At 36.1% G+C, this 20,585-nt stretch overlaps 1 protein-coding gene across 1 annotated transcript in view; it reads right to left on the reverse strand.

Moving 5' to 3' along the window:
* The window catches only part of LOC117719543 (vomeronasal type-2 receptor 116-like), a 29,334-nt gene extending 14,175 nt beyond the window's left edge, over positions 1-15,159 (reverse strand). Inside the window, exon 1 of the mRNA XM_034517670.1 lies at positions 14,966-15,159. Coding sequence (XP_034373561.1) covers positions 14,966-15,159 — 194 coding nt within the window. The remainder of the gene's footprint in view (positions 1-14,965) is intronic.
* Between the last annotated feature and the right edge of the window lie 5,426 nt (positions 15,160-20,585).

The following is a 20,585-nucleotide window of genomic DNA, read 5'->3' on the forward strand; positions in this document are numbered from 1 at the left end:
CGGGTGGTGGCAGCCCCTCTCCGCCAGCGCTCGAGCCGCCCTGGTACTGGAAGCCAGAGTACATGCAGGTCTTCCACCCGCTGCGGTTTAAAAGGCGGGAGATGAGTTCCCAGCCTCCCACCCGTGATGAATTGAGTACGAGCAAGAGAACACATGCAGGCTGGAGGCTAGCGAGAGATGAGAGCTTTAGTGAGTGCAGGGCCATTTCGGGTTGCGCGTGACATTTTGAGAACTATGTTTCCCAACAGGCCTTGCAGCTTTGACAATTATATCCAAGATGGCAGCCTGCCTGAGAACTACGTTTCCCAGCAGGCCTTGCAGCTTTGACAATTATATCCAAGATGGCAGCCGGCCTGAGAACTATGTTTCCCAACAGGCGTGCGGTTTCCAGCCACCGCTGTGATTGTTGACAATTCTGTGCTGCCATGATAGAGATAGGGGCAGTCTGTTGTGTTGTCTTTCCCTGTCTTTTCTTGGTAAACTGCGTTCTATGTTGTTTGTTTCACATGTTCTTGGACTCTGACTGACGATTGACATTCCTTTTCTTTCTTCTGGACTGATACTGTGTTAACATCCTGAGTTTTAAAAGCAGAAGCAATGAGACAGGCAGGTCCTGTTCCACAGCTTGTGGCCAAGAGAAAGCTCTGTTCCTCTGGAGGAAGGGACAGAGTGTGACAGGTGCCTGATTTGGTGTGCTGAACTCCTAAAACTGCTTACTTAATTTAGTTTAAAACTTACTTGTGAGACAGTCTCAATTTACACAAGAAAAACTGATAATTCGCCCTGCTCTGTGGGCAGGAGAAGGGCACCAGCAGAAAGAACCTTGAAGAGAACAGACTGTTTTCATAAGCAGCTCTTGGAAGGGGCCAGCAGTTTTTTGGCTTCTGTAATAAGAGAGTTGATAGTGATTTTTCCCAATTTAATAAGTAAAAGAGTACTTTTTTCTTAAATTACAGCTAAAAAGTTACAGGCTGTCCTGAGTCAGAAATATATATATGCTTCTGTTTTGATAGACTTTCTAGCCATTGCTATCTGAGATAATTTCATTATTTATATGAGACTTTCATCAAGATTTGGTTCAAAGATGAGAGTTCAGACAAGAAGAAGTGGTGAAGACTTGTGCTCTTATGTTAGATATAAAATGTTTACTTTTCTGTTCTTGTTGTGTATCACTTCTAAAACAATATTCTAATCAGAAATAACTCTTTAAAAGGTTTTTATAGAACTATGACCAATGTTTCTATTTTGTCAAAAGTTAAATTTAAATGAGTGTCAAATTATTAATATTATGTGAGCCTTCGACATCTTAATAGTCCTTGCTGTGAAATGCTGTGGATAAAGCTATTCATTCTGATTTGGTTTCTTTCTTAGAGCTTCAGAGGTGAGCTCACATTACACCTGTGGACAAGGTACTGTTTGCAGACTGAACTAGGTTCTAGTCTCTAGTGTGATATGAACAGCAGTCATACAGCCTCATAGATATATCAGTCTTTACAGAGTTCTAAAAGACTATTTACTGCTTTTACAGGTGATCAAAGCAATAAATAAGATAAAAGCCTTTCTTCCACAAGACCCTTATTGGTTCTGGTCTTCAAGAATGAAGAAGAAGAGAAGACACCAGGAAAAAAGAAATGTTCCCTCAGACATGGGGACCCCATCAATTGATCAGGCCATGATCCAGAGTGGGTTAATTTGGACCAGATATGACTGAGACCTTCATGTGACAGAAGATAAGGGACACCTAAAAGCCCATGCCAGATCCCATTGGCAGATCTTGAGAAAGTTACATGAGACCCCACTAATTTTGATCAAGACACATGAGGTTAAGCAGGGATCAGATAACTTACCCACAGCCTTTCTAGACTAGCTCATAGAGACATTCTGTCAGTGTAAACAAGGCTTCAGAGGCTAGAGAGACTACAAGATAAGTCATTGAAAGATTTAGGAAGTATACTATATCAGGGAGAAAAGAAAAGAAAGATAAGATAGATGGGATCATAGACAGGATTAAAATTATTGATGGTAATAGCAAGTGAGAGAAGGTTTAGTCTAAAAGAAAGGAATAGAGAAGAGGAGTAGAGAAGGTTTAGTGTAAGTCTAGAAGAAAATAGTAAAGAAGAAGAATAGAAATAAGTTGCTGGGAAAGTCTAGAGGAAAGGAGTGGAGAAGATAAAGGGTTTAGTGTAAGATAAAAGGTTTACTGTAAGTTGCTGTGAAAGTCTGGAGGAAAAGAGTGGAGAAGATTGAAAGTCTAGAGAGAGGTGAAGAAAAAGAAAGGTGTCAGGAAAAGAATTTACAGAAAGCAGAAAAGAGGGACTTCAATCAAAGAGAGATAAGAAACTCCTTGAAAAAAGACCAGTGTGCACATTGCAAGTAAAGGAGCCAGCTTTGGGGTCCAAGAGGGCCCTAACAAATAGAAGCCAGGGCCAAGAAATCCCAGGCCTTGAAAAACACCCCAAATGGCAAAGATATTAGCTCTGTGTGAAGACAGCAATTAAGATAGACAGGGTCCTCCTCCCAGGCCATTGGGCCAAAATATATTTATGGACTACCTGAAAAATGGTGGACTAAGAGATGGGCTGGGTATCCCATTCATTTATGGTCATCCTAGACTGTTCCTACCCTCTGTCGGGTTGAGACTTACTCCCCAGGATGGGGGCCCAGACAAGCTACAACTAACTGACAAGAACTCACAGGTAGAAGAAAGGCTTCTCCTACTGACTCCAGCCAGGAGCCGAGGTAACCTGCTTTACAGACAGGATCAGTTTTCTCCATGCTGGTCAGAGACAAGCCAACGTTACTGTGGTAGACACAAATGTCATCTGGGCTGACTCCCCACCCCTGGCCTCGTGGGTGCAGAGAACAACCTTGAAACTTGTGGGGCTGATGAGAAAACCAACACTAACAAAGCTTTTCTTTGAGATGTTTTTATTATTGTTGTTGTTGTTATTTAATTTTTTTTTTATAGTCCAGTCATTCTACTCCCAGTCTACCCTCCAACAATTGACAATCCCATTCTTCCTCCTCCCTTTGTATTCAAGAGGATTCCCAAGCCCCCTACCTCAAAAGACCTCCATACTCCCTGGGGCCTCAAGTTTCCCCAGGGTTAGGTGCATCTTCTCTCACAAAGGCCAGACCAGGTAGACCTCTGTTGGTTATGTGTCAGTGGCCTCATAATAGCTAGTGTATGAAGTCTGCTTGGTGGCTCAGTGTCTGAGAGATCTTGGAGGTTAAGGTTAGTTGAGACTGCTGTCTTCCTATGATGTTACCTTCCTCTTCAGCTTCTTCTAGCCTTTCCCTAATTTAACCACAGGGTTCCCTGGCTTCTATCCATTGGTTAGGTGTAAATATCTACATATGATCCTTTCAGTTACTTGTTGGGCCTCATGGAGGGCAGCTCCTGTCTGTAAGTACACCATAACATCAGTAATAGTATTAGGCCTTGGAACATGTTTTTGAGTTGGGTCCCAGTTTGGGGTGGTCAATGAACCTCCTTTCCCTCAGTCTCTTCTCTATTTTTATCTCTGCATTTCTTTTAAATAGGGACAATTTTGGGTTAGAATTTTTTATTGTGGGTTGGCAATCCTGTCCCTCCACTTGATGCCCTGTCTTTCTGCTGAAGGTGGACTCTACAAGTTCCCTCTCCCTGTTGGGAATTTTATCTAAGGTCCCTCCCTCTGAGTCCTGAGGGTCTCTCCCCTCCCAAGTCTCTGGTACATTCTAGAAGGTTCCCCCATCTCCTACCTCCAGAGGTTTTCTGTTTCCATTCTTTCTCCTGGCCTTCAGGGCTTCACTCCTGTTACCCACTGCTTGTAATAACTGATATGTTCTCCTTTTCTCCTTCCTCTCCCACTCAGGTCCTTCCCTTCCTCTGCCCTCTGCTTTCTTCTTTCTCCCAAGTGGGATTGAGATATCCTCACTTGGGCCCTTTGGCATGTTAAGCTTCTTGAGTTCTGTGGGTTGAATACTGGTTATTCTGTACTGTTCTTACACTAATATCAACTTATTAGTGAGTACATATCATGCATATCCTTTTGGATCTGTTTTGTTACCTCACTCACAATATAATATTTTCTAGTTCCATCTATTTGCCTGCAAAACTCATGATATCCTCATTCTTAATAGTTGAATAGTATTCCATCTTGAACCACATTTTCTGTAGCCATTCTTTTGTTGTGGGACATCTGGGTTGTTTCCAGCTTCTGGTTGTCACAAATAAGGCCACTATGAACATAGTGAAACATGTGCCCCTGTGGCATGGTTGGACATCTTTTTGGGTATATGCCCAAGAGTGGTATAGCTCGGTCTTTAGGTAGATCTATTTCCAATTTTATGATGAATCTACAGATTGATTTCCAGAGTTGGTTGTATCATTTTCCAATCCCATCAGCAATGAAGGAGTGTTCCTGTTCATATTCTTGCCAACATGTGAAACCTGCATTTTTGATCTTAGCAGCTGACTCAGACAGATGCAGACACCTACATCTAAACAGTGGATGGAGCTCAGGGACTCAATAGCAGGAAGAACTGGAGCCTTGAAGAGAATAGGTACCCCACAGGAAGATCAGCCAAGTCGACTAACCTGTACCCTTGGGCCTCTCAGAGACTGATTCACCAACCAAAGAACATACACATGCTTGACCTAGGTCTCTCTGCACATATGTAGCAGATGTGCAGTTTGGTTTTCTTTTGGGTCCCAAACAACTGGAACATTGGCCACACCAAAAGCTGTTGCCTGTCTGTGGTATATGTTCTTCTATCTGGGCTACCTTGTCTGCTTTCCGTGGGAGAGTACGCAACTATCCTCACAGAGATTTGATGTGCCATAATAGGTGGCTACCCAGGGGTTCTCCACTTACCAAAGGAGAAGGGAAGGAGGTTCAGGAAAAAATTGTGGGAGGAGTTGATAGGGACAATGAGCAGGATGTAAAGTGAATAAGTAAAATAAAATAAGTAAAAAAATAAAATTTAACCACCACCACCACCACCACCACCACCACCACCACATCAACCAAACCAAACCAAACCAAACCAAACCAAACCAAACCAAACCAAACCAAACCAAAAACCAAACTAAACCAACCCCCTAAATTTTGTTCTGAGTATGTGGACTGTCTTCCTCATTTCTATCAGGTTCCTGTTTTCTTAGGTATCACCCAGGCATTTTTTTCTCCTTTAACTCTATCTTTAATTTTATTGAGCTGTATATTTTTTATGTCTTTAGTCTTACTGGTTTTTAACATACATTTTATTATTATTTTAAAATTATTTAAAAAATTTTGTGTCCTGGCTTCATCTAGCTAATTCTTGTTAGCAAACATTTCTACAGAACTGGTAAAGTTTGGAAAAGAGGTATTGGCTTGATTTTCTTATATTGTTAGTATTTTAACAGTGAGATTTAGGCTTCTGGACTTTTATTGTTAGCTCTGTATCTGATTTTGTTAAAACAAGTAGAACAGAATATATGCAAACAGGTTGGATCTAGAAGTATCAAATACCTCAGTTTATTGAAATCAGGTTGAAAGTAAGAATTGGCCTTGTACAGAGAATGTGCCCCTTGGTCTAAGCTTGAATTTTGTTGGGAGATTTGATTGTATGATAAGATTAGTTGTGGTATTGAAGGGTACAGTGAGCTTGTAAAAAGGTAGGGAGATTACTGGCCCAGGCCTAGAGATTATTTGTGGCACAGTGAGCGGAGAGAAAACAAGGTTGTGGCACTCTGTGGAACTGGGGTGAAGTCTGGTGAAATAGAAAGATGGTATGGATGAGAACTGTTAGGAAAACTCAGTGGGTTAGACTTTTGTAATATATGGCTGGGAAAGAGGTTGGATCTGGTGCAGAAAGTGACCTATGGATGGCAGTGAATAGGCTGGATCATGGAGAATCCCACTGACAAGCTGCAGCACAGGTATATGTGTTCAGACTAGGCCAGGACATTGGATGTGGCAGGTCTAGCATGTTGGCAGGTCCAACATGCTAGACCTGCCATGTTGGAAAAAGTTGTTTTTAGGGAGCATCAGGGACTCTTATAGGCCTAGATCCTGGAGAAGGATGCCGAATTTCTGGCTCTATGGAGAGGTTTGATGCTGCATAGAAGGGGCTTGTAGGTGCTGGCACATAGATTGGGTCCTGGAAAAAGTCTAGAGGTTGTTTGCAGCACTGACAGGAGTGGCTAGACAATACAGTGCTCTGGATATGGGACATGGGCTGGATCTGACAGTCTGGGGAGGAGTCATGGATGGGGAGGATAGGAAGACTCATTGGATTAGACTCTGGAGAAAAAGGTGGGAGGTATGGCAGGGTAGAGATGTTATTTATGGTACATATGAAACCTTCCATAGACTTCAATTCATTTTGCCTTATATTTATGAGTGTTTTTGTATAGTTTTATATATATGTAGTACATGTGTACCCACTGAAGTCCAAATACAGTGTTGAATCCTTTGGATTTGGACTAGCAGAAGGTAATGCACCATCTATGTGAATTCTGGAAACAGAACACAGAAGTCTGAAAGAGCATTATGCCCTTATATCCACTGTGCCATGTCTCCTGCCAAAACATTGCCACATCAAATCATATAGCTGATAAGTTTTAGTTCATAAAGAACATAAGGAAATTTGCTATTGTTGATGATGACAGAGAAAAATAAGAATTAAAAAAGCTTTAAACTACTAAATCATCAAGAACCATCATTCACAAAATATGAAAAACTAAAAATAATGCAAGAAATTCATTCAATCAATAAAAAAAATCATGAGTAAGGACATCTAAAAGGAAGTGCACATGACCTGTACATATATAAAAATGCACAATATGTATACTTATCACAAAATGTACTTCTGAGTAAGATGTGAATACTTTATTATAGTATTAGTCTTATATATTACTCATAAAACAAAAGACAAAACATTCTGGCATGGATGTGTGAAGGAATGAAAGAATTAGTTCATAGGCATGTAAGCCAGGCCAGACACTGTAGATAATGCTTTGAAAAACTCTCATAAAGTAAAAATGAAACTAATACATAATTATGTAACTCTACTATTTTTTAGTGTGATTCAAGAGGGAACAATAATCAGCATATACAGATCTGCCTACTCTGTTTTTCTGCACTCCAAACAATACCCAAGCAATGCAATCAACAAATAAATGGATATACACAACAAATATCATATACACATAAGAAAACTTATTTATACCCCAAGAACAATGGAATTTTATAAGACAATGAACAAAACTATTTATCAGTCTAAAGACAGATGCAGAAGTAAAACCACCATATATTTTTTCCTAAGATATGCAAGACACAATAAAGAAAATGTAAGACTAAAAGAACTAGATTTTTCTCCAAAAACAGGGCATGGAAACAATGTAAAGGGAATAAAAAAGGAGTGTAAAAGTTAGAATATTGAACATGGTGATATTCAATGTACACATGTATGTAAGAATGTATAAACTTATTAATTAAATTAAACTTAATTAACTTAAAAATTAAACTTGTTTATGCACAAACTTTATATGTAAAATTATAACACCAAAGCAGAAAGATTGCTTTTAAAATAAAAGATCTCAATAAATATATTTACATTCTTTAAGAGAAGTTTTACTTATCTCATTTGTATGTCTCTCAAAGAAGGGATTGAAAGTTAAGGTTGCATCAAGCAACCAGTAGAAAGAGCTTTATTGATGTTAATCCGTGTATTTACTAAAAAATGTCAAAGAAGTTTAATGATTATCATTTTTTTCTGAGTACTCACACTTAAGGGTCTTAAGTTAAAATTTATTTGAAAACAAGTAGTTGCAAAATTTAAAAATAGTGATAGCGTACAATCTTTTCAAAAGTATTTAGGAATGAGAAATAGATACAAATGCAGCAGTATATAATAACTAACATAATTATTTTAGTGTTTGATCACATTTAATGTTGGAATAATATAAATGTTATATTATTTTATAGTTTATGTTTGAAATATAAATCAAATGATATACCATATGGTGAATTCCGTTGCAATATCTATTTTTGACAGTTTTATATGATCACACCAAAATCCTTCAAGGACTCAACCTCAAAGCAGAAAAGGTAGAAGGCCTACAGTTTTGTAGATTTCATTTGATGCGAATGGAGTTTGATCAATTGAATTTGTCCCCTATAACACCATGATTCAACATGGGAGAGAATATTGCCAATACACCTAATTATGTTAGAATACAAAGGAAAAATAATAGGAAAAAAATTGGATCACTAAACTCCATTGGAGAGTACACATTACCAATACATAATATACCTATTAAATATTATATAAATACATACACACACACACACACACACACACACACATATATATATATATATATATATATATATATATATACATATATATATATGTGCTTTTAAAATAAAAAGCTATATATATATATAGCTAGCTAGCTAGCTAGCTAGGGCCATACCAAAAATTGAACAACTTATTGTGCAAGCATGCAAGCATTTGAGCAGAACTTCAGATCCAAGTTTCAGCAATGATAGAAACAGAAAAAAATTACATATGTATAATAAACCTCCATCTTCATCTACCAACCAATGCCAAGTTAAAGTGAATTATTGAAGCTACCAAGAAAGTTCTTTTGCTCAGTCACTGAACTTTTAATTAGATCATCAGAAGAGCTAGCATTCTTGAAACCTAGTTTGTTAATCCACAAAAGACACTGCTGCCCATTCTCCTCCTATCTATTCAATATAGTACTTGACGTTCTAGCCAGAGCAATTAGGCAACAAAAGGAGATCAAAGGAATACAAATTGGAAAGGAGAAAGTCAAGATATCACTATTTTCAGATAATATAATAGTCTACACAAGTGACTCAAAGAAAACCACTGAGAGAACTACATCTGATAAACTTCAGCAAAGTGGCTGGATACAAAATTAACTAGAACATATCAGTAGCTTTCCTCTTCTCGAAGAATAATGGGCTGAGAAAAAAAAATTAGGGAAATAATACCCGTGATACAACTCATAGGCCATATGAAATCCAAGAAGAAAGAAGACCACAGCAAAGTGTGGTTGTTACAGTCATACTCAGAAGGGGGAAAAATAATATTGGAAAGTTGAGGGAGAGAGGGAACTGGGAGGGAGAGAAAGGGGGGAAGGAAAAGGGGGAGGTTCAGATATAAGAAGATATGGAGTAGAAGTACAGAGGGTCAGTATTTTGGAAAGATGTGTGTAGCAGTGGGGGTGGGGAAACTCTGGGTACCCACTAGAAAGCCCCAGATGCCAGGGATCCAAGAGATTTCTAGAACCCAATAGGGAGGACATTAGCCAAAATAACCAAAAAAGGGGAGATGGAACCTGTAGACAGCATATCCAGTGGATAGGTGTAGCCCTTGGTTGAGCAATAGTGCTAACCACCCACCTAATAAATATTCATCCAGAATTCCTCCTGTCAAAAGGAAATGCAGGTACAAAGAATGGAACAGAGACTGAAGGAAAGGCCATCTGGGGATTGTCTCGCCTAGGGATCCATCCCATCTGCAGACATTATTGCTGATACCAAGAAATACTTGCTGACAGGAGCCTAGTATAGCTGTCCTCTGAGAGGCTCTGCTTAGAGCTGAAGGAGTGGAAGTGATTTGCAACCCCATAGGAAGAACAACAATATCAACCAACCAGATCTTCCAAAACTCCCAGGGACTAAACCACCAAAGGAGGTGGAAGGAACCCACACCCTAGAAACAAAATAAGGAATATTAATGTCATCCATTAATATCTCCTGGTATTAATGATGTTAATTCCTCAGTAAAAAGACAGAAATAGATCAGTTTAAAAATAACCATGTATCTTTCTGCTGCATTAAAAAATATCAAAAGTGACATCACCTTAGAGTAAAAGGATAGAATAGATATTTCAAAAGTGTGCTATCAAAAAACAAGCAGATAGATATTTTAATATCTGACAATACAGACTTCGAATAAACTATATTCCCATTAAAGAAATAAACATGAGGGGGTATATTAAAATTCTAAACATTTATGCACAATACAAGGGTACTCAAATTTCTAAACGATATGCCACAACTACTAAAGTCACATACTGGTCCTAGCAGAGTAATAGTGAATGACTTCAGTATCTCATCAGAGACAGGTCATCTGCAAAAACAAACAAACCAAAACATCTACAACAAAACAAAACCCAAAAAACCTAAACAGAAAAGCTTGAGGTAAATAATGTTATGAATCAAATAGATCTGACTGACACTTACAGAACATTCTACTGAACACTGAAGAATATGTTGTCTTTTTAGTAGTCCATGAAACTTTCATTAAAATTAACCAAATGTTAAGATATTGATGAAGTTTCAATACACATAAAAATTTGAAATAACACCATGCATCTTATTTCACTACAATTCATTAAACTTGGAGAAAGATGTCTCATTAAATATTCAAAGTTTCTCATTTTCTGTACATTTCTAGTTATGGTTCTTTGAGTTAATTCTCATCAACTTCTGTAATGAGGGTTGAATCATACACTGATATATGGTTATAGCAATATAGCAGGAGTTGTTTTATTGCTTTTTTAAAGTATAAAATTAGTAGTTTTCCCTTAAGACTATGGCCTATCTAGTCTCTATCACTTTAGCCACTTTGTCAGTGTCAGGTATGAGTTACATCTCCTACAGTGGACCTTAAATATAAGAAATAGTGGTTTGGTACTCTAATAGCATTTATGTCACTATTGTACCAGTAACTTGTACTGTAAAGTCATTGTTGCATGTTGCTGGTACTGTAGTTTGGAGATATTGATGATTATCTTTCTTCTTTGGTAGCATTCAGAATACTGTTTAATGCCATGCATGCTAGTTGGTGAATGCAAAGCATTAAGTTGGGCACAAGGTTAATTTTTACACATTTGTTGAAATAATTATCTTCAGAAAAAAAATCTTACAATCAGATTGTGTAGAATAACTAATATTTTTGACAATGCCTGCATTTTCCTTCTTCTAATCAATGAGTCTTGAGAACCTTTGTGCCTTCTAGTATCTACTTCCATTTCTTTCTTTAGTGTTTTAAAGATTTTGTTTTATACATTTTTCATCCCTTAGGTTGGATTTTCTACTTGGCATTTCATTCACTTACTTTTGGAAGATAAAGTAAATGAAATTTTTTTCTTGATTTTTTTTTCAAGTTTATAATGGTATATAGAATGCTTCTCATCTTGGTAAGTTTATTATATATGCCCATAACTTAGTTGGTGCCTTCTAAGAGTTTTATTATACTTTTAAATAGTTTTAATGACTGAATCATATTATCTCTGATTTAAATCGTTTGAATTCTACTTCCTAAATATTTCTGATACTTCCTAAGAGTTCGTGTGCCATACTGAGTAATAATAGAACATAAAGAAAAATTTCCTTATGCTTTATGTTAAGGAGATGTTTCCATGTTTTCCTGTTTTATAAAATGTTTATAATTTTTTACATTGTATCTTGTATTATTTTATGAGTGCATCTCATTTTTCTAAGTACTTAAGGCCATTTTTATTAAAGGATATAGCACTTTGACAAAATTTTCAGTAGTAAAACTGAATTATTTAGGAATTGGTAGAAATAAATGCATATGGAGTAAATTTATGTTTACAATTTTATATATAAAAAAGAATTTACTTAAACTTGGACTCAGGGTCATACAAAGGTGATTTCAAAGATAAATCTTAAAAATATCCTTACCCAGCATCATTCAATTTTTCAACCACCACCACCACCACCACCACCACCACCACAACAACAACAACAACAACAACCACAACAACAACTAACAACAGCTTGGTAGTGTAATGACTTTTATTACAGCATTCCTCACAGTGTATTAATATAATTTTTTTGGTTTTGTCTAGATTTGGAGATAATCAAGAATGTGAGCCCAAGTAATTCATTTCTGTGATACATGAGTAACATGTTTCTCAACTGGATGAAGAGAGCTTTAACTAGAAGGTCTACAGTGAGACAGGATGGCATTGGTTATGTTTGTCAATACCTTAAACCTGTAGAACATTATTGTCACAACAATTTTAAGAGTGAAGCCTAGCTTCCTCATTTTCAAGGGGTAAGCTACAAAGGATAGACAGCTTGCACAGTGTCATCCAATAAACCTGAGTTTAGATCTTTGTCTTTTGGCGCCTCGTTCAGGACTTATATCTCTTTGAGAATTTGAGATAAATAGGAGAGAAGATTTAAAAACATTCCAGTTCCTCCTTTTCTTATTAAGCTAGGATCCTCAATAATGTCTCTTCAAACTGTTGTACACTTCCATGACCCTTATGGGAATTATGACAGTTTTGGATTGAGATGCATGAAAACACTCAAATTGAACCAATGTTCTCTTGCTTCCCCTCAACAGTTGTTTCCACTTGAAGTGTACATTCATCTGATAGGTGTACAATTTAATTAAGAAAGACATTGATTGCCAAATTCTTTAATGTTTGCTGTTTATTGTTTGTTTGGTTGGTTTTGGGTGGTGTCTTATTTTATTTTATTGTTTTTTTGGTTTTGTTTTTGGTTATTTTTTGGGAGGGGGTTGAGAGAAATTTAAGTGAGTAGGGCAGGAAAGAGAGTCTAAAAGGACTTATGGGATGAAAAGAATATGATTACCATATATTTAAATGAAAAATTGTTTAAAATAATATAAAATATAAAAATATTAGAAAAAGACCATAGTAATACCTTCCTTTCTAGGTCTATCAGAACTAAGATAATATATGCAACACCCCAAGATAATGTTTTGTATGTGATAAATATTCATTGAGTATTAGTTAATACTATTGATTTTATTTTTTTATAAAAATATAACTTCAGTGAGTTACTGAATATCTGTTATGTATAATATATGTCATTATATAGCCAAATCAGGATGTAATTAAGTTTAAATATTTTTGTTTATAACAGAATACATTCTCAAGCATCTTCATGGCTTATGAAGACAAATCCATTACCAAGACTATTGCATACCTACTTATCTGTTTACATACTAGCATAGCAAAGGAAGTAAAGCTGAATGATCAGGCCACATAACAATATTTGTATACCTGAAGCATTTATGCCTACATGAGCCATTCTTACATTATGAAATATTGAACTTAGATTTCTTATTTGTAAACAGAGAGAGTCAGAAATCTAGAGTGGAAAATTTATGTCTTATCATTTAATTCATTCTTTTTACCTTTCTCATCTTACATAATGTAAGTATGTAAATCTGGATATAAAAAAACCTTTAATTTCAACTATTTGTTTTGTAGACATAAAATGTCCAGCATTTTAATGAAGATCACATTACTTAGGTACAGTGGAACATATTATGATGAGATTGGAGTGTGAATGGTAAGAGGAAGTACAAATGTTTCTATCTGGACCTCTAAGAAGACAAATTTTCCCTCCAATATTTTGAGTGCCAGAGAAAGAGAATATAACACAATTCAGACTCATTTTTATTTTCTCTTTCAAACTCCACTGATCTTTCCATTATGACTTTTGCAAATGTGTCTTGTCTATGGCATCATATTTCCTATGTTCCATTTTGCTGTGACTATCACTTTATAATGCAATCACTCTCAGAATGTTTCTCACCAATCTATCATCTATAAAGATATATTTGATATCCAGGTCAATGGCTATCACATACTGTATTAATTTCATTTCACTAAATCTCCTGCTTACTTCTACTTCTTAGAAATTGTTTTCATCTGATCAACAGTCTCCAAAATTCTTCTATAGATAACTGAATACAACCTTTGTCCTAAGGTATACAACTCTACTGCATTGAATCTTGTATATATAAAAATGTTCCACATCATAGAGTTTTATTTGTGCCATTTTCTTCAACATGAAATGGGAGATATTTGCCATGATTTTACTAAGTCAAATTCTAAATTATACACATCTTATTACTAAAGAAAAATGATAGCCTTCCACACAAATTAAGGAGTATATTAAATATATTTTCTATCACTTAGAAAATAGAAAATAGAGATGTAAGTGTAGTATGAGTGTCTAAAATTTTAAATAGTCAGCAAAATAATGATTGGAAAGTATGAAGTCAATAAACCATCTTCAATAGTAGGAAATTTGACCAAATTTGTAACCTTGGTACCCCTCTCTTAGATACTGGCATGGACTATAGGAAAGAACTATCATTCTAGCATATGACAAGGAAAATAGCAGATTAATACTTGAAGGGACATCTCCTATTCCAACGTGTAAACAAATTCTCTAGTCAAATAACCTGAATGGCTTCTACATATATTTCTAACTTAGCATTTAAGTAAAGACATGGAATTGTTAATAAAACAAAACTGTGGCTGTGCAAATGATCAAATAAACCAGACTGAAAATGAAGCATAAAATTGTCATATTTTTTTCTATTCTGATTACAGCTACAAAGCATAGCAAGACAGTTTATAAATGATGATATATAGATCATTCAAACAAAAGATAAATATCTGTATAAGAAATACAGCCAGGAAGAAGACTGTAATTATGAAGATCATCTCTGGGAAGTGGGCTCTCCATACTGATGGAAGGAACACTAGAAGACCACTGAAAGATCATTTTATTGCAGCCCCCGAGAAACAAATTCAGGGCAGTGCTTTGCTCTGTGTTTCTGAGGGACATCACATAGCACTACCAAGAAAGAACTGTCACTATTAGGTGCATTCCTCTAGTAACAAGATAGAAAGTATATGTAATTTAGCCTGGCAAATATTATTCTAAAAGGATGAGCAAAATGCCTAATCCAGAAACAAGGAAATAATCAGCAGTCAAACACAGAATAAAGTTTTGATTTATTTTAGTGTTATAAGTGGGAAATAGGGAAAATAGACATAGAGAATTATGGTCAACCTATCTTTAGCTAGGATACTAATGTATCTAGTACACTTTATTAACTATGATAAACATAAATGAATGAAAGAGGCACTTACTGAATATCTGGATTTCCATGGAAAGGATCATTCAACAGTGGACCCTGTCTTGTGTATATGTAAAAAAAACAATCATCCTCTACATCTCCAACCTTGTTTTCATTTTGTTTTATTCTCCAAAAGCACCTGGAATGTGCTGCACTAAAAAGCAAGAAATACTCCAGGATCAGGAAGACAGACATCAAAGATAACATCTTTATCACATCCCCTATGCCTTGAGCCTGAGCCAAGTGCAGTATGAATCCTTAGGCCGAAGCCTAATTTACTGGAGTACATCTGTGTGTCTCTTTTTTATAATTGTTGTTAGTACTGAGAAAAACAGTTATGAACCTCTGTACTTTTCTTTTCTGCTTGTTCTCCTCTGGAGGATTCTTAAGCACTTTCTGGCCCGGGGCTCTCTGTTTGAATGTCTGAGTTCAGGTGACATTCAGGGGTTGATAATTTTGTTTAATGACAATTCTTCCCTTTCCTACATCTGATAATTCCATCCATGTCACTGGATATGAAGGCCACAGGCATGAAACTTCTGAAGAAATTTTGCTAACCTGTTTAGTTCACCAAACTGTTTTTCTGATCATCATTTGAAAGAGTTAAAGTGAATTGCATCAGCCATTCCAAATTGAGTTTCAAAATAGAAGTTTCAGAAACAGCTTATCGTAGCCATAGCTCATTATAGGCACACAGGTATAATGTCCAAGAATGTCCATTGTAGGGAGTAACATCCTTACATATTAAGTGTCCAGAGAACAAGAAAGTATGTACCTGTGTGACTCCTGTGTATCTGAATACCTGCTACTATGCAGAGTTCCCTAAAGAAGCATATGCTACATAAATAACCAATAATTATTCTGACCCTAGAAATGTCCATCAGAAACTCAGTATCAAAATAGAAGCTAAACTGCATGTTAGAGTTGTTAACTATGATTTAGGCTTTGGTTCCATTAGTATGTCTTGTGATCAGTCATTTCTAAATCAGCAACATAATTTTCCTCCATATTTATGCTTACATTTGAGTGTTGTTTTAGCTGATATGTGACTCTATAATTAATTTATAAATAATTTTTAAATATTCCACTTGTCCTTTAAGAAATACAGAATGTGTATTGCCCAGGGGAAATATGTAGATGTGTTTTAAACCAGTATGCTCTGACAGTGAAATAAAACTTAGTAGAAAAACTGCATTAACTCAAAGCAATTTATTTTGCTGATAAGTGATATATCCAAGAATTACCAATAATGTGTTGGTGTCACATTAACAAAAGGAATTGAAGCAATTTTCCTTGGTATAATTTAGCCAAGATTTGAATTTTCTACTTCATTCTCCATGTGTCTTTTGTTATCCCATGTGTTGTATAGGTATAGCTGTGCTTGCCTAAAGTTTGTCTAGTAAGTGTGTCCCTCTTTGTATTTGTATCTGGCAGTGTCTGTTTCTAACAAAGGACTTTAGTCTGCACTTACTGAATAGTACAAGTCTCACATGGAGAAAGAATGAGAGATTCTTTATAGAAATCTTTAATAATTTTCCAAAGGATTAAATTATTGACTTAAACCAAAGAAGATACAAGGAAGCAAACAAGCAAACAAACAATCATTAATCTAAATATTTTCATGCAATTTCCAACTTGTGTTTCCAGCATCTATGGAGGATACTTGTTTTCTAAAGCTACTTCCAACTAAATTTTTGTTTTCAGCAAATGGATATAATAACACATATATGTACATGTATTGCTATGAGTTAGGAGCATGACTGAGTACATAATTTAAGACTACAGTTCCGCATCACCTAAGGGTAGAAATGATGATTTACATAGGAATTCCAAGGCAAATAAGGATTGTTTTTGTGTTACAATCTTCTTTTAAAGACAGGTTATACAAGGAGGCCCAGGATATATTAACAGTTTTTAAGTTTAAAGTTTCCACAAGGTGCAATATTAACTCTGGTTTATAGGTGTATCAAAAATTTGCCTCTTAACATATAACAGAATTTTATCATATTGCAGGGAGGGATACAGCCTTAGATTAGCCTTGGTTTGAATTATAATCTTAAGTTAATAATGAAAAGTTTTAGTTATTCCTATTTTGTGTAATTTTTTTCTGGAAGGTCTTATGATGTATGAAATATACTTCAATACTAGGTAAGAGCAATGACTTGTGACCAGAGGAGAAGTGTTTCATGACCATGAATAAAAATCAGCTATATCAGTTAAAAAGTTAAAGAAGGACTGGGTCTAGGCCTTGTATTCTTAAATGTGTTATACAGGCACAATGCCCATGAGAGTATCAATATTCATCTCACTTTTATATCAATAGAAAGCTCATACCAATGAAAACCTTAAATTTGAAATCAAAGTAAATTTCGTACCATTTAAGAAATTATAACTGCACCTTGATATTAATTATACAGATTTCTACCAATAGGTTATGGCTAAGGGACTATAGCAAATTCATGGCTTTGGGTTTATTGTTAGGGTGTTTTCCATATTTTACTTAGAAATGGCTGAGAGGAGTTAACAGACAACAGTCCAGATTACCTTGCATGTATAGTTGGTTTTCAAAACGTCAGAAGTCCATAGAATTGACGTTACAAATATTTCTATATTAATGTTCAGTTTGATTAGAGACCTGTCTGCTCCTTACAGCTTCCTGTCGTGGATTCTAAGAAGAAATTGAGCATCCTTGGAGTTACTCCAGTTGTGCGGTGACAGCCACTAGGCAAGAATTGCCTCTTTCCATCTACAGACAAATTACTGTCCAGAAAAGGACACACTTGCAGAATAGTCGACTGATTATATCTGCCTAGACAGAGTAATCAGCCCTTAATAATTCTGCATCACTAAGGTATGTCAGATGATTCTGGGCCAGAAGGCTGAAGATTTGATGCTCCAGTGTTCGGTAGTATAGGGGCTTTCCAGGTGTTCAGCGGTCTCTATAAATTGGCTAAGTTTTAGAAGCTATACTTAGTGCTTCCCATAATTTCAGTTAACTCAGTCATTCTGGATTTCTGACAGGGTTGAAGACCTATGGTCTCATAGCCAATCCTGGCTATTTACTTTGAGAGAAAAGATCTGAGTGGATGGTTTTCAGCTGACATTCATTCTAAAGCCAAGAAAAAAAGCCAGGTTCAAAAGTAAGTGCTTTAGTTAGGAGAGATGACAGAGGTTCTGGTTAGTCAACAAAATGATGGACTTGGTATTAGGACTATCTTGTATCTCACTGGTACAATTAGGAATAACTATGCTCTAATTGTATTGTGAGAGAAAAGTTTTATTTTAACAGGAAGGGTAAAGCTAGGTGATGAGAAAGAGAAAGAGAGTGGGGCGGGGGGCATGGAGGCAGATGTTCATGTGTCTCCACCAGTCAAAGATAGTTTATATATCTAGGTTGGGTATTGGGTTACACTTCTGATTGAGCATTACCAAATTTATAAAGCCTTTGATTAACATTTTAAAAAATGTATAAAAGCAAAAAGGAAAAGGGGGCATGAGATAGGGGTTTTCTAGGGAGGGGAAATGGGGAAAGGGGATGGCATCTGAAATGTAAATAAAATATAAAAAATAAATAAAAAATAAAAGCAAAACGAAACAAAAAAATCAACTATATGCTGTTGTTTCTAGATAACTCAGTCATAGTGATTATTATTAATAATTGTTATTATTATTATAGTTTTGGCAATGTGCTCAATATTGCTTTCTAACCTTTAATAAACTATACTTGTTAATTAATTTTAATTTACTTGATATTGCTATTGCAGTTTCTCTGCCCTGTTCTCTTTCCTGTCCTTCCCTGACAACTCCCTCCATATCCTCTTATTCTCCCTATCTCCTCAGAAAAGGGAAGGCCTCCCATAGATATCAACTCACTTTGACATTTCAAGTTGTGGTAACACTAGGTCCATCTCCTATTGAGCCTAGACAAGACAGCCCAGTTAAGGAGAATGGATCCAAAGGCAGACAGCAGAGTCAGACACAGCCCCCGCTCCTACTGTTAGGTGTTCCATATGGAGACTGAGCTGCACAACTGTTACATATGTGCAGAGGGCCTAGTTCCATCTCATGCATGTTCTCAATTTGGTGGTTAAGTTTCTGTGGTCCCTTATGGGCCCAGGTTACTTGATTCTGTATATTTTCTTGTTGTGTTCTTACCTCTCTGGGTTCTTCAATCCTTTCTCCCCCTTTTCCATAAGATTTACCAAGCACTGCCTCATGTTTGATGGTGTGTCTCTACATCTGTTTCTATCAGTTACTGGATGAGGCCTCTAAGATGACAGGACAGGCACCTCTCTGCAAGTGTAGTCAAACATCTCCAATAGTATTAGGGGTGGGCTTTCTCTCAGGTCATAGATTTCAAGATGGGACAGCCATTGGATGATCTTTCCCTCAATTTCTCCTCCATCTTTACCTGTACACATTTTATAGGCAGGACAAATTGTGGGTTGAAGGTGTTGTGGCTGTGTGAAAATTCTTTGAACTAAGCTAAATCTAAGGGGAAAACATGCAATGTTAGTATTTAGCAATGTGACAAGACTAGGGAGTTTGCTTCAGGGTTCTCTTGAATAACTAGGCTAAAACTCAAGTGTCATTCCTTTACATTTCCATTTTAACATGGATCCTCGATGCCTATGAGTTTAATTGCATGCTTTTACTTGATTTCTACGACCAGGTAGTCAAAAAGGCCATCCTTTTAAGCATTATGACATTGTTGGATTACGAGATTTATCCTGATTTAAAGATGGTGACTTAATTAGAGCCTTTTCCTCTTTGTGGCCTGGCAGGGACACTCTTACTTCTTCCTTGTCACCATCCAGAGCTGAGATTTTCTTGGTAAGTTTTTCTATGTTTGGTGGGAAACGTGCTTAGGAAGTAGCCCTCGTTCTGCTTTTAATTGTTTATAGTTTTGAAATATTTTGCCTGACTTCTTCACTTTGTACGTAGTAATGTAAACATGGAGCTGCCAATTTTATTTCTCTCACAAAAGGAGTAAATACTTGATGTTGAAATATGTCCAAATTTAATAAGACACTGCTTACTTTTTCAGTGAATTTGACATTAAGTTTTAAACTGATGAAATCTTTAGAAACTTGAAGTGTGCAGCCACCTGTTTCCAGGTGCTCAGCCTGGCTGGGGCATTACAAATTGTTGGAAAAAATGTGCTTTTTTTCAGAAACTTGTGCCACTTTTCTTGCACTCCCTATATTGACACATGAAAGCTGTGGTGTCTCACTGTACATACAAGATGCACGTATAAAATAGATGTGTGCCCTAAATATCTAGCTTTCTTTTTGATGTTTCTGGTACTATGAGAGTTGAAACTTTACCCTTTGTACATAGACTTCCTGTCCTTAACAGTTCCATGTCATTCTAAATTCTAAAGTTTAAAAATTCTTAGTTTTGCAAACTCAAATATTTAATTAACCATCTTAATTAAGTAAATTTATGTAGGCAGGTGTTACATAGGAGATACAAGTATAAATTTTGAGGACCAATGCATAAGTGTAATGGAATCAGACTGAATTAAAGTAAGACTTTATGTATATTGAAAGTTGTATTCTAAAATGGATTGTTTGCTTGAAGTGTTACTCATATTCTTATATTCATGAAGTGCTTGGAAAATAATTTTTGAA

This window comes from Arvicanthis niloticus, chromosome 1, assembly GCF_011762505.2.
Source record: "Arvicanthis niloticus isolate mArvNil1 chromosome 1, mArvNil1.pat.X, whole genome shotgun sequence".
NCBI lineage: Eukaryota > Metazoa > Chordata > Mammalia > Rodentia > Muridae > Arvicanthis > Arvicanthis niloticus.